Below are 15,334 nucleotides of genomic sequence, written 5' to 3' on the forward strand. Positions count from 1 at the left end.
CAACTGGTAAGTAAACATTCATTAGTCTGGTGATAAATCAGCCGGTAAATGCGCTTTTCCGAAAGACCACAATCTGTGAGTAATTATCTGTCGAAAAATAACCTTTTTCCTATGATGATAGCATCCCTTTTCTTTCATGCTTTAACTTCAAATTTTCATCTTCAAACTTAACTCCATATATAATTCTCCTATACTATCGTCTCCAGCAAATTTAGGTTAGGCTACAACGAAACATACCTTAATTCTTCCCAAACCACAACATCGTTGCTTCAATCCAATTCTGGTAGCAATGCAACAATGTCTTATGAATTGAACCAGATTGTGTTATGTGTAAAAAAAGAAAGAGAAAAGGAGTTAGGGTTTTCGTGTTTTAGGAATTTAGAATTTTAGGGATAACTTACCATATCAACGAACTTTGTGAGCATAACTGTCAGTGCGAGAAGAACAAATTTGGTGACTGTCACCTTCACTAACGAAATTTATGACTGATTATGACACAATGGTGAGTGAGATGAGAGTGAGGTGAGACAATGGGAAGTGAACGAAAAAGATTAGGGTGTATAGGAGAGTGGGTTCGTGAGCTGATGTTCTTCAAGATGAACTCTATGAGTTTTATAATCGAGAAATGAGAAAATTTTAGAAAAAGGATTACCTGAAAGAGGAAAAAGATTTTTTAGTTTTATTTTTAATAATTAAAAAAATCTTATCCGTATGTAAAATTACGTTTTTTTTTACTAATATACGGATAATATATCATTATATACATACAGATTATGTCTTTTACAAATTTTTTGTCCTAATACACCAAATTTATATATGAATTTTATATACAAAATGTAATAAGAAAAACTCTATATATAAAATTTATATGTAATTATTTTGTATATAAAAGTTATATGATATATGAATTAAAATTAGAATGCCAATGTGATAGAAAACTCAAATTTTTCTTTTCTAGAGTTGCTTGAATTTTCAACAATATACACTCGTTTATCATGGTTGCACAAAAAGTAGGTATATTATTAATACGACATCACTTCACCTTATGTGATTATAAAAGAGACCTTACAAATCTCGAATATGTTAAGATTAGAAGTTTTTGGTCATTAAAAGACTTGATTTATTCTTTTATCTTCATTTAATTACCATAATGACAGAAACTGGCATCCTTAATTAGTCTTAATTAGTCTCTATCCTTATTTTCTCTCCTATTTAATTATTTTACCGGAGCCCGAGGAAAAAATATGAGTTTTTCAATTTATTTAAGGTGTCCATAAATGATCAAAGAATTAATTCTGGGAATTATTTAATGTCAGTTATTGTTTTCTCTCCTTTCTGTCAATTTTTCTGAAGTATCGTGGCTCTTCGTGCAATCATCAACAAAAATGTTTGCAATTGTTTCTTTTAACTACCAAAATTTCACCCCTTTATACCACCAAACATCTGAATATATTTACAATTTTTTAGGATTTTTATCTACATCCATCTGAAATATATTAGCCACTTAATTATGTATGTAAGATTTACTTGCCTATAGTTTCCCTTAATTACCATCAATTGTGCTCATGTTTAACCAATGGTTATCAAACCAAACTCACTCTCACCAGTTGACTCAGATTCATCTCTCCACACAAACCCTAGCAAACTTCCTTCTTCAAAACTCCATAGTCTTGAATTACCAACTATGGAAGTGAGTGCTAAGAAGTCACTAACAGTACTCCAGACACCAAGCAAATGGCACAAGTTCCTTTCAATATTCCTACTTTTATTTTAATTAAGTGTAATCTAACGGTTGAACCAATAAAAGTTATAAATACCTAGGTTAATTTTATTTGAAAGTTTTATCTCTCTATATTTAAAACCAAAAAACAAAAACTGATAACAATATATTTTTATATTTGATTGAAAAGAAAGCAAATAAATAAAAGATTCACCCTTAAAAAATTCAAATTTATTTTTCACAACTTTTTTTTTCAATTTAATTAAATATCTCTTTTCTCATTTTCTTTTCCATCCCAGAGGTACCATTGAACACAACAAGCAACAAGGAACATCACAGTTAGAATATAACAAGGAACATCACAGTTGAAATTTTAAATTTGTCTCGTCAAACATTTTCTCTCCACCATCTCATACGCAGAAATAAACATACCACATTATGACATACAAGAATTCAACGTTGCATGTCATTAAATATGTCTAACATTTGTCTCTATTTATTATCCCACGAGACACCATTAAACATGACAAGAAACGAAATGTAAGAACACAAGGTTTGCATACAACTAAACACATCTACCATATATCTTAAATATAGCGATCAAAGTTATAAGGCCATAGCTTGTAATTTTTCAAGCTATCAAAACCATGAACTATTCTCAATTTCGAAGATAGTGTCAAGGCCCCCATAGACGTCTTCATCACTTATCGGCATGTTATTGCCATCCAGGGGTGTTGTTGGTGCTGGTGGTGTGGCTTCTGCAGTTGTTTGGCTTGGTTCCCCTTTCCCAGCAGTGTTCGACAACTGATCATGCTGTGCTATATTCATATCTGATTTTGCTCCACTTGAAGAACTTCCACAACCATTGGATGAAGTCAAAAGCTTGTTAGCTTCTTCAACGTCTTTCTTGCGGTTCAGCTTTGTAGAAAATTCCAAATATGCATCTTCATTTGTAGATTCCTTCATGTCGTTAAGGTTGTCTGTCTCGCATGTTTTCGAGCTTTCCATGATTGACGAGCACACCGGTGCTTCTAGATTTTTCATTTTTCTAGCCCACACATACTGCTTCCTCTCAAAAAAATGGTTCATATGAGACAGATAAATAAACATTGTACAAATCTGCAAATTACTTGTCACCCATACCCTATTTTTACTTTATTTGTGTAACCTTAAAATAACATGTAGTTTTAGTTGAAAATTTCATCAGCATATATGGCAAACAATAATTGTTCACTAAATAACGTGTAAAGGATTCAAAACTAACCAGATCTTTCATTTCGTCCGTGAAAATGGTTATATAATCTCCCAGTTGTAGTTCATAATGGTTCACTAGATCCCCTGTTACATTGGATAGACAAGTAATTATTTTCTATGATGCCAACATCAAGACTACTGTGATTATTGCAGAAGTTAGAAAGAAAAAAAGAAATGAAATTTTACCTGCATTTTCAAGAACATACATTCTACTTCTGTTATTAGACCAATACCTGCTCAATCAACGAACTATATTTAATAACTTTGAAAACGAAAAAGATATCCAATAATAAATTGCAAAAGATATTTACTTGTATTTCAAGGTCCATATCTTCTCAGAATAAACATCCTTGACTGTGATATCCTTTCCTTCCTTGTCTGTCAATGGTGGAAGCTTCGCCTCAACCTCCCTCTATTTAACATATATGTATATTTTATAATCAGAAGGCAAAAGTTGAAGGCATTGCTATCATGTAATTGAAGAATAAAATTATATTTTCCCACAAGTTTTCCTCATACTTTATGAAGAATACATAAAAATTTATAAAAAGTTAGAGAATTTTCAATTCAAAAATGTTGAGATTTGTTTACAAATTAGCAGCACAAATACATTTATGATTGAAACTAATTAGATAACTATTGTTTCTTTTGTTTTCCTTTATTCTTGTGCTGCAAACAAATCAGGTTTCTTTACGTCAATGTTTCATCTTTCTTAGAATAAACATAAAGAGAAAGAAAACCAAAATCATAGAGAAAATAGAAAATCTTACCTTTGGGAGCACAATGCGACCTAGGGAACTAACGTCACTATTCTTCAGCTGCTTTGTGAAAACTTCCTCTAACTTCTGCATTCAGATGGAAATAACAAGAAAAAAAAGTATAGATGAAATACCGAAAAGAGAAAACCCCACATGAGGAATGTTTGTTTTAAATAACTGCATGTTGAATAATAAATTTTCTGCTTTAAACTTACTACACTTTGATAATTGTTTCCAAAATAAATAAAAAAAATTACGATGATTCATCATCTCTTCATTTTCTTTGTGAGGCAAACTCTTAAAAATGCTAGGTTTAATGTATTGAATGATAATTTGAGAAAACCTTGAAATCAATGAAGAAGGACTTAATGCACAGAAAAAATCAATATCAGAAGAGAACCAATCACCTTCCCATCTGGGCTGCAAAAAACAGTAACAGTTTTATCTTGGTTGACAGTGAGTTTTCCTCGTCCAGAAGCAGGTTTTTCCTTTGTTCCTTTGGTTGGAACCGAAGGAGCCGTAGGAGCAACACTCTTACCCTTCTGTCTTACTTTTTTCCTTTTCTCCCTAGCAACTTTGCCGGTCAATGGTCCCACAGAGGTTTTAACTTCAGAATTTGGTGGTGCATAATAAATTGCATTTGGTTGTCGTGTTGGAAGGGTATGCAAAGGATATGGATTCATTTGTTGGAAGTGCATGTTTTGATCATATGGACCGAAATAAGGTTCGGGAAAGCCAACTTGTCCAGTTTTGTCAACAGGGAAGTTAAAATTTGTTAGTTCTGCCATGTTTTGTTGAGCTGGGATTATTATGTTCGAAGAAAAAGAGGTAGTGCCAGAGACATTGGGGATTGATTTGTTGTTGGTGGCTGCTGAAAATGGCACAGGAAATTTGTCCATTGTTGAAACAAAGAGGCTCTGTGTTGAGTGAAATGAAAGTGAGGGTGTGTAGGGCTTTTATATACGAAAGCCAGTGAAGGAAACACAAAAGAGTGTAGAAAAAGCATGAGATAAAGAAACAGATGATCACAGTGGTAACAAGAGAGGAAAGAGAAATTTTCCCAATGAGGTGAAAAAGGTGACAGGTGGATGAAACGTTGTGGCATTTGAACGCCAATCCTTGTTGTAAATTTAGCGAAATGCAGTAAGCAAAAAGTGGAAGTGCCGAGAGAGATGCAGCAGAAGAAAACAAGATTGGAAAATTGTTCTAGAGCATCATCCATCGCAATTCAAGCGAACGTTATCTCATCACCTGCAAAGTTACAAATTCTCTATAAAATGCCCTTCTTTTCATATGATGATAAAATGTATTTGAGAAAAAAAAACAGTGTGCGCCCTTTGTTTTGTAGGGTATACCTTGAGAAAGTTGAATATCAGTTATAGAAAAGATGGTAGGAATAGGAAATGGTGTGGTAATTTTTTTAGGTTTTGGCTTTGTTAAGGTTGGGTTGGAGATGTGGGGCCAGGAGTTTCATGAAACAACTCAGCATATGTTGTTTGCCAACTAAGAAGAGGTTCTAACAGCATAAAGTGAGAAAAAAACTTCAAAAACAGACAAATTTGAGCTAGCTAAAAAATTCATACACATTAATTCAGTAAACTACAAAAATATATATTTTAATTACACTTGAAAAAGAATTCTCAAAACATTTCCTATGTGAAATTATACATAAAATTAAGACATGTGGGGGTAATATCAAACTTTTGAAACCAAAGAAAAAATAAAATTACAAGTACAATAGGTGATATATAAAGAGAGAGAAAAAAAAGATAAAAAGTGTTAGGTGTTTGAAAATAATGAGTATTACTTTTGAAAATATTTTGTTTAATTAAATATTTTATAAAAGTTCAATTATAATCTTAATATTTTGTTCTTTACCACTTTTTTATTATCTTTCAAGCGTTGAACATGATTATTTATGTTTTTAAAATGAATAAAAGATATTCATTTAGTTTAGAATTAACTTTGTTAATAATTTCAGTATAATGGTAATTTAAAGCCACCATAAAACGACATCTCTTTTAACTGTTACAATTGTTATAAACAAATGAGGATCATTTATTTCTTTGACCCAAAAATTGTATAATATATCATACCTTTTTAGACATATTTTAAGTGTAACTTAATCTTACAATATTTAAATTATATAGGTCTAATAAACTTTATAGATCTCCGACATATGCATTATATTATGCTTCATCATGTTCCTTTTATTCCAACTCCACTTCCATCAAACTATGTCGAAATTTCCTTCTTTCATTCTTTCTCCACCCACCTACCTTGTTATCTTTCTTCCATTCTTTTTATGCAATTTAACTCACAATATAATATTTAATTTGAGCAATTATTGAAAATAAAAACAATTAATTTAACTTTTTGTGCTAAATTTAATAACTATAATGAAAACTGCATTTTTCACTTATTTACTTGTACTACAAGAATATACTTAAATAACAATTAATTTTAAAGACAAAAAAGCAATTAGTCACTTTAATGACTAATTTAAATATTAATTTATAGATTAAAAATTATTAATCTCTTGAATATTTAAATAATTAATTTATAAATTAGACTCTAAATTAATCACTAACATTAATTATCAAGATTTTAACTGTTAAAGACATTAATTACTAATATTAATTAAGGATTAATTTAGACATTAATTTCTTTGATGACAAAAACATTATTAATTAATGTTAGTAACCAATTTAGAATTTAATTCACAAACTAATTATAATTTTTAATTCATAATAATCACTATTTTAATTACCAATAATTTAGTTCATAAATTAGTATTTAAAATAGTCACAATCAATTATTTTTTGTTCTAAAGGTAGTTGTTTGCCAAAGATTTTCTTGTAATGTTAAGATTTGGATAGCTAAAAATAAAAAACGAAATTGAATATAATTGAAAGTTAAAATGATTAATGTATAATTCAATTTTTCATATTAGATTAAAACAAATAAACGACATATAACTATAATGAAATTTTCTAGAGGTGTATACTAATAAATGTTAGGAATAAAAAACTGAAGAACCTATTAATTATTTTCGTAAAGTATGGAAATATAAAAAAATAAAATCAATACCCTATTTCTTCATTACACGCTTCAAACAAAGCGAATAAAATAACAATACTCAACAATTGAGATGAATTCACTTCAATAAGTAAAACAAAGTTGATAATTTAAAAAATTGACCTATTTAATTGTATATTAATCATTAGTTTAAATTAAGAGTATAAATAAAATCTTGAAGAAATAAATGGTAACACAATCTTCCACGACACATAAATGATAGCAAGGATAAAATAATAGTTAGAATAAAAGGTCAATTAATATTTGTTGTGAATAATAATTTGCTTATTTATGACATAGTAATTAACTGTGTTCTTATCTTTTTTATATCATACTAGAAACTGAATATCTAGTTAAATGTCGTTTGTGTTATTTAATGTACATTAACGTTTTTTATATAGTTATTTAATGTCTGGAGTTTCTTTTTATTAATATTTATTAGTTTTCTGTTTCTTTTTCTCTATTAATTGTTTTTGTTTTTTTCTTTTTTACATTTGTATCTTTGTTATTAATGTTATATTGTGACTTAAAAATATTATTAAAATATAAAATAAAAACAATTTATTTAATGAAATTGTTTATGGTTGTAAATTATAAACTATAACATAAAGTACTCCGTCATATCCAAAAACATGAATAAACCAATTTTATTTTAAATATTAGTAACATCTAAATATTTAAATATCATATCAAAGATGGATTGATTAAATAATTTAAGGGTACAATAATTTGCTTGGATAAAACTTATGGATGTTTTTGGTAATTTTTTTTTTATAAATAGCCCATTTTAATACAAATAATGAAAGTAACCTATAACAAAAGGCATTGAATCCAATCGATGCTTACAATTTTGTTTGGACGAAGTTTAAGATGTTGGTGAAAATACAAAATGTCTTCGTAATTAAAAAAGTTCAGTATTTTTTTTTTATGAATTAAGATATTCAATATTCATTGATTGAGAAAAAAATTATTTTTTTTAAGAAATCGCATTGAATATATCTTAACAGGTCCATCAAAAAATATTTTCCATAAAAAGTAATCGATGTGAAAGATTATAAGAAAGAAGTCATTATCTACTTTTATCTTATAATAATAAATAAAATTTAATTAAAAATATTATTAAATATAAAAGGTATGTTCTCAAAAAGTAATTATAAAAGTATGTTTTCAAAAAGTGATTATAAAAATAGTTATAAAATTTAAAAGGTAAAAAGAATTTAAATTGATAAGAATAAAATAGATACATACACATAAAAATATACTTACTAAGCAGTTACCAAAAACAATATTTTTTTATTAATAGTTATAAATTATGTGATAGTTAACATAAGTAGAAGTAGACTTTATGAAGAGAGGTATCTGTATTTTTTCAAATTTTTTTATCATTAAGTAAAAAAAATACTGTATATAAAAAGGAGTTATTACGTCATAAATAAGTTTTTATGTGTTGCTTTGTTAGAAGATATAAGTTAACTGAATAAATTTGAGGAAAAAAGTAATAATAACAATTTTAAAGTTGAAATAGAAATATATAAAGAAAATATATTAAACATCTATATATTATATTGTATTAAACGAAATTATATGAGTGGTTTATACAATAAAATTTATGTTTGACCAGCTGTTAATATTTAGTTAGTTTTATGTATCTTTAGCGTCCTAATATAATATATTATTATTAAATAGGAATATTACATAAGTAGTTAACACTCCATTATCTATTGTTATTATCATAATATTTATATACAAAAAGTATCCAATAATTATAAACGTTAATCACTTTTTGGTAGGTTTAACGAAAAAAATAAAAATAAAAAAATAAAAGGAATAAATGTCTGGGGATCCAAGAACCCAAAACCTGTGACCAAGACATGTGTGGGTAACTAACTGCATAGAAAATGGTTTTAGGTCAAAGGTGGGACCCATTGAGTAGAAGTACAGATCAGCATATAAGCAATGCAGGAGTTTGTAATATACTCAAATTACTATCAAAATATATTTACTTCAAGTATTAGTTTTGTTCTTTCATTATTTTTTTAATTAATTATGAAAAGCGTGAGTTAAACCACTGAAAAAAAATTAATTTTATAAAAAATTAAATAACACATAATATATAGCTTTTCAAGTGAAATAAACTTGGTTTAATGTCTCAATATATCCCTATTTTCGTTCAGAGTCTTAAATAGGTTCTTTTTTTTTTTTTTCGGTGTTTCAACTAAGTCCTTATTTTTCTAAAATTGAATTAAATAGGGTCTTTCCGTCAAATTGAAATGACGTCGTTAAGAAGAATACGCTGACAGTGTAATTTTTTATTACGTGACATCGAAAATGTGACTGAATTATATTTTTTTAATTTTTGAATTAAAAAATGAAATATACATAGTCGATTATTCCTACACTCATAAATGGTTGTGTTTGAAATTGATACTGTGTTCGAGTAGGAGGACAACTAGACTCCAATGCCACTACGGTTCCAATGGGGGAGGATGGTGGTTCGGCAAAAGGAAAAACAGGGTTCCCGTGACACGAGGGAGAATGAGTTCGAGGTTACAGTTTCAGTGAAGGACAACGACTGTCAGCTCACGGACCATTATGGTTGCAATCTGCTTTAGGTCACGAAGAACAACTCTACAAACTGCTTTACATACGAAAAATTCCGTATATAATCACCACTGTCCATATCCGTATAAAAATTTTGTACATAATATTTCGATTATATACGGATAAAATCCATATATAAAAATCCTTATATAATTACCATTTTTCTTATAGTGAACTTATTTCCCTCTATATTTTCCTCCCATCTTTGTCCCTATTATTATTTTTGTGTGCCTCTTTGTATTTTTTGTGTCCCCGCATCTTTTTATGATAAGATGTGTATTTAGATACATATATTGTAATATTATGGTAATATTGTTTTAATTGTGAATTAATGAACAATATATAGAAAAAGTTGGTCTTGATTACAATATATTTCAAAAATCAATCAAATCAAATAACATGTAAGACATTGATTATAATCATTGTCATAAATTTTATTAATTTTTATGATCATATCTTTCTTTTATCATGAGGAATATTACTTATAATTATTGGCATAATATTGATTCAAATTATTATCATATTAAAAACATACCTTTATCTAGAAACCAATATTTCAAAAATATTTTCTAGTGACTTGTCATGTGAGGAGTATGAAGAGCACAGAAGGGGTGAAGATAGGTCTAACACTATTGAGCTCTTTGGACTAAATTCAAGTTTAAAAATTATATATTTTTTAAGAAAAATTATTTTATTTTATTTATAGTTTTTCTTCCATTTTTTTACCCACCATTAATTATTATTCTTTATTTTTTATATTAGTTTTTTTATTGACTTACCAGACGAAATTTAGTGTTGACAATGACGAAGTGATGCCTTGGTACGAGGGCATTGGTATGATGAACCAAAATCAGATTTGTGCACTAGTTTGCTGAACCCAAGCCAGGCTTGCGCACTGGTTTACTAACCTCAAGTCGAGCTTGCACACTGATTTTCTGAACCTAGTCCAGCGAGCACATTGGTTTATTGAACCTAGGCCGGCGAGCATACTGGTTTGTTGAACCTAGACTGACGAACCCAGGCCAGCAAGAACACTTGTTGAACCCTGGTCGATGAGCAATGAAAGAAATGAACATTGGTCGGATGGACTCAATGATGGAGATAAGAATTGGTTGGAAGAACTCATAATGCCTAGTTTGATGAATCAAAAGGTGCAATAGAAATTTAGGGAAATTTGAAACATGTCATGGTTAGGTTTGGAAAATTTAGGAAAAAGATGAGAAATTTGAGAAAATTTGGTGAGAAAGAAGATTGGGAAGTGAAAAGTGTATCATGATTTGTGAAGGTGATAAACCTTTATTAGTATTCAGACAATTCATAGTAACTATCTTAAATAATTTTAATTTGTGAGAGAGTTTTTTAACCTCCACAAAATAGTCTCACTAATGCCTTTTTCACTTGAGTGAATTTGGACGAGAGTAATTGAGAGGATTTGATGATAATTTCTTTTTGCTGTGTATTTGAATAGATTTGGAAGTAAGTGAGAGTGAATAAATATTTTTAATCTCTCACATATATAAAATCCTACACTAATTCTCACAAATTTTACTTCCAAATATACTCTCTCTTACCTCCAAATCTATTAAAATAAACAAAAAAAAACTACCTTCAAATCCTCTCAACCCAAATCCACTCAAGTAAACAAGGCTTAAATATCAATTTAGTAAACATATTGCACCATTATTTTTCATTCACAAGTTATTTGTGAAATTTTATAATTCGGATTATATATTTTATATAGGATATTATTTTTGTAAATTAGTTTACCTCACATTGTTTTTAGTTTTCTCTAGTATTTTTTTTCGATGATCACCATTTTTTATGTGAACAAATAAAAATAAAGATATATGGAATGATAAGTAAGTTATCTAGACATTACTTTAAAAGTTTTGGACCTTGTGATCTTTTTGAAAAACAGTTAAATTGTTTTGTCCTATTCTAGTTTTTCTTGAAATTGTAATTTTGATACATATTTTGTTGTAATGGGTATATCTTGAGATGTGTATAATAGAATCTCTTAATGCAGAATAATTTGTTTTGAATTATTAAATTTGTAATATTTTCTTTTAGTAGATTTAAACTATATTAAATTATATGTTAATGTGCATCTATACCTATCTATAAAAGGGATTTTACTTCTCCGTATCTATATTTGTTTGTTTTTTTATTTTATTATTTAAATAATTTTCTTAAATTATAATAATTATTTTATCATATTATTTTTTTTGTGACCCTTTGTTTAAATTTAACATTTTTCTTCAATTTGATCAATTGCTTAAACTTAACCATTTTTAATTAAAAAAGTTACATACAAAATAAACAAGAACTGTTTAAAATAAAATTATAAAAATTATTTGCATTTAATTTATAATAATAATTATATTATTTTTTATTATCAAGTTGAACATGTGTTTTCACCAGTTACATTTGAAAGAAAATGATAAAAAAAAAAGTAAACTAAATTATTGTAACAAAAATATTTTAAACATAATAATTTAAGTTGAAGTCTCCATAAATTAAGTAAAAATTTTATATAGAATAAAAAGTTATATATTTTATTTAATTTAAAAATGAAATGAAATAAAAAAAACAATTAAAAAATGCTTTTACTTTCAAACCACTGTAAAGAAAACCAACACTATAAGAAAACTTTGAAAGAAGGTGGAACCAACTTTCAAATAAAAATTCAAGGCTAAAATGGATATTTTAAACTTATGGGGGCAGCAATTAGAAATCGTGAGGGTGCAGGAGAGAAATTTGTTTTTTTATTTGCTCGTATCAGTGGGGCTGAAAACAAGGAAGTAGAAGGTAGAAAAGCCCAAAATCTGCCAAACCCTATCTTTCGTTGTCGTTACCGAGTTTACCCTTATCTATTTATAGTTTCCAAACGCACGCATCAGGTTAGGCGCGGCGGGATCAGAAGGAGTTTGCAAAATGAAGGTGTTCTCTCGAAAACCCTAATCACTTCTGTTTTTTATTTTTCCATATCTTCTTCCCTCTCTAACACGATTAATTTTTCTACAGTTTAACATAGCAAATCCCACCACTGGATGTCAGAAGAAGCTGGAAATCGATGACGACCAGAAGCTGTAATCTTTCTACTTTCTTTTGATGTTTCAGTTATCTTACTCTTCTATTCGGATATATTATGTTTAGAATAATGTTGCTCTGTGCTCTGTGTTTCCGACTAATATTGATTACGATTTGGATTAGCTTAAGTTTTTTTCACTTCTTTCTTTTGGTTTATATTTTAGTTCTATGAATAGCCTTTCTCATAATTGTCTTCAAGTATTTGTTTTTTGCATTGCATCGTGGTATTCATGCACAATGAACATTGATGGCTTAGTTAAATTGATATCTATTGGATTTGACGTTGACCACTGCTCTTTGCAAGTTGATGTGGGAGTTCAATTTTGTATTAGTTTTGTTTTGGGACCTTTTATGCTACATGTGTCATTTGATGGTCTTCTATTTTGTATTGCAGTCGTGCATTTTGGGATAAGAGGATCTCTCAAGAGGTCCTTGGTGATGCCCTGGGCGAGGTATGTTCATTTTGCTTGTTTTTCTTGTGTTTTGATTGTTTCAAAATTTATCTGTTAACTGCTTTAATTTTGCTACTGAAGGAATTTAAAGGCTATGTTTTTAAAATCACTGGAGGATGTGACAAACAAGGCTTCCCAATGAAGCAGGGAGTGCTGACCCCTGGTCGTGTCAGACTCTTGCTTCATAGAGGTGAGATTCTTCTATTGCTTTAATCTGTTGTTGTTTTGGTTTATAAGCAAATCATGATTGTAGTTGATTGATGCTGGAATAATTGGTATTACTGCCATGTTCAACATTGGGATTTTGTCTTCGAAATTTTAGAATAGATTTCTGTTTTTCTCTACCTACTTATTGTTTTTTCTTACTCCGGGCGTCTTATGTTATGTGTTGTTGTTTACGGAGGACACTTGTGTCGTCATTCTTGACTTTTAGTTTCTACTAGAAACTTATTTACTACCAGTATTCTCATAGCCATGTTTATTGGCAGACTTGATAATTTTGTTTGCATTTGAACAGGAACCCCATGTTTCCGTGGATATGGGAGGCGCAATGGAGAGCGTAGAAGGAAGTCTGTTCGTGGATGCATTGTTAGCCCTGACCTATCTGTTTTGAATTTAGTTATTGTGAAGAAGGGCGATAGTGATTTGCCAGGTCTCACCGATGTTGAAAAGCCAAGGATGAGGGGTCCAAAGAGAGCATCCAAAATCCGAAAGCTGTTCAACCTGTCAAAGGATGATGATGTGAGAAAGTATGTAAACACATACCGTCGGACCTTTACAACAAAAGCTGGTAAGTTTTTGATGTCCATAAATTTTCTATCAGTTTCTGTGTGCTTGGCTGCCTGAGAAAATTTTTAAATGAATATAATGTTAAATAACCTATTACTGTTGCGTCAGCTCTATAGTTCCAAGTTTTGATTTATTCATCTATTCTTTGGATATTCTGATAAAATAGCTAGTATTTTGTCACTTGGACGGGTGATGTGCTTTCTTTTTCATTGAAAACAGAACTTAACATTGTCTACATTTGGTAAACTTTGAACAATTTTTAAAATGTTCTTTGGAAAAACAATCTCTCTATGCAGTTCCTAATATGGAACCAAGTAATGGATGTTTAAGATGGGTTCTGATATTTGAATAAAAGAATTATTTTACTCGTTTACTCCACATTGAAATCCAATTATTTATTGAACATGATTTGTAATTGTGATTTAATCTGTAATGGATGATTGGTTAACAGGGAAAAAAGTGAGCAAAGCTCCAAAGATTCAACGATTGGTGACTCCTTTGACTCTCCAAAGGAAGCGAGCAAGGATTGCTGACAAGAAGAAAAGAATTGCTAAGGCAAAGTCAGAAGCAGCAGAGTATCAGAAACTCCTTGCTTCTAGATTGAAGGAGCAGAGGGATCGCCGGAGTGAAAGCTTGGCTAAGCGTAGATCCAAACTTTCTAGTGCTTCCAAACCCACTGTTACTGCATAGGCTGCGTGAGATCTGGTGAGGTTTAAACTTCACTTTAGTTTTTGGGAGACTCGGTTGCGGGTGTTTATGATAAACATTTATTGCTTTTCAATTTAAATACATTCAGTTCATTTGAGTAATTTTCAACGATTTTTATCAATCGAATGTAATGATTTTTGCCTAGTTGGAACTTTTATATATTATATGCTCCCAATGGAATCTTGTGAACTAGGCCAATTTATTGCGTTATTGTAAGTTTTTTTGAGGATTGTTCGAGCATGTTGCACACCGGTGTATTCATAAATTTAAAATAATTCAACCTTATTCAAATATTTGGAATATTTGGGTTTAAATATATACAAATTTATTGTTCTTTTGGTTGGTACTAAATTTTGAATATGAAGTCGGAAAATGTTTTTTTAATAATTCTTTTTTGATGAATTTTTTATTAGGAAAATGCTTTTAATAATTTTTTTTGATATTATCAAACAAATTGTTATAAGAAGTTATTAGAGTCTATGTTCATGTTAATATAATGTCTTTAATTTTTATTTATCAATCGTGTGTTTTATCAAAAGCAGTGATTGGTTAAAATTATGATATTCATTAGTATCTTAGTAATTTTTTTCGAAACATAATTAAAGTCTTATTCTAACATTATTTATGACAATGATGGAACTAGGACTGGGCATGATTAACTAAATTATACTGAATTATAGATTATTTATACTATTTTGCACTATAAAAACTGAACTACTTTTCATAAAAATTGAACTATACTTATTTGTAATAATTATAATAATTATTTATTTTTATTTTTATTTTTACTAAAAATGGATAGATTTTGACTAAAGTTTTTCTTATCAATTTTTTTAATATAATCTATGCAATTAAATTTTATTTAAGTTAAGAATTTAAATAAA

The 15,334-nt window shown here is 28.9% G+C and overlaps 1 protein-coding gene across 1 annotated transcript; it reads left to right on the forward strand.

The window, feature by feature from the left end:
• Positions 1–12,255: 12,255 nt before the first annotated feature.
• Positions 12,256–14,648, forward strand: LOC106766767 (40S ribosomal protein S6-like). The gene is made up of 6 exons (XM_014651515.2): positions 12,256–12,351; positions 12,436–12,500; positions 12,896–12,953; positions 13,035–13,143; positions 13,471–13,743; positions 14,194–14,648. Exons 1-6 carry the CDS (start codon positions 12,346–12,348, stop codon positions 14,430–14,432), a joined length of 750 nt encoding a protein of 249 aa, XP_014507001.1. The 5' UTR covers positions 12,256–12,345; the 3' UTR covers positions 14,433–14,648.
• Positions 14,649–15,334: the final 686 nt, after the last annotated feature.

The sequence above is a fragment of the Vigna radiata genome, chromosome 7 (genome assembly GCF_000741045.1).
Source record: "Vigna radiata var. radiata cultivar VC1973A chromosome 7, Vradiata_ver6, whole genome shotgun sequence".
Taxonomy (NCBI): Eukaryota; Viridiplantae; Streptophyta; class Magnoliopsida; order Fabales; family Fabaceae; genus Vigna; species Vigna radiata.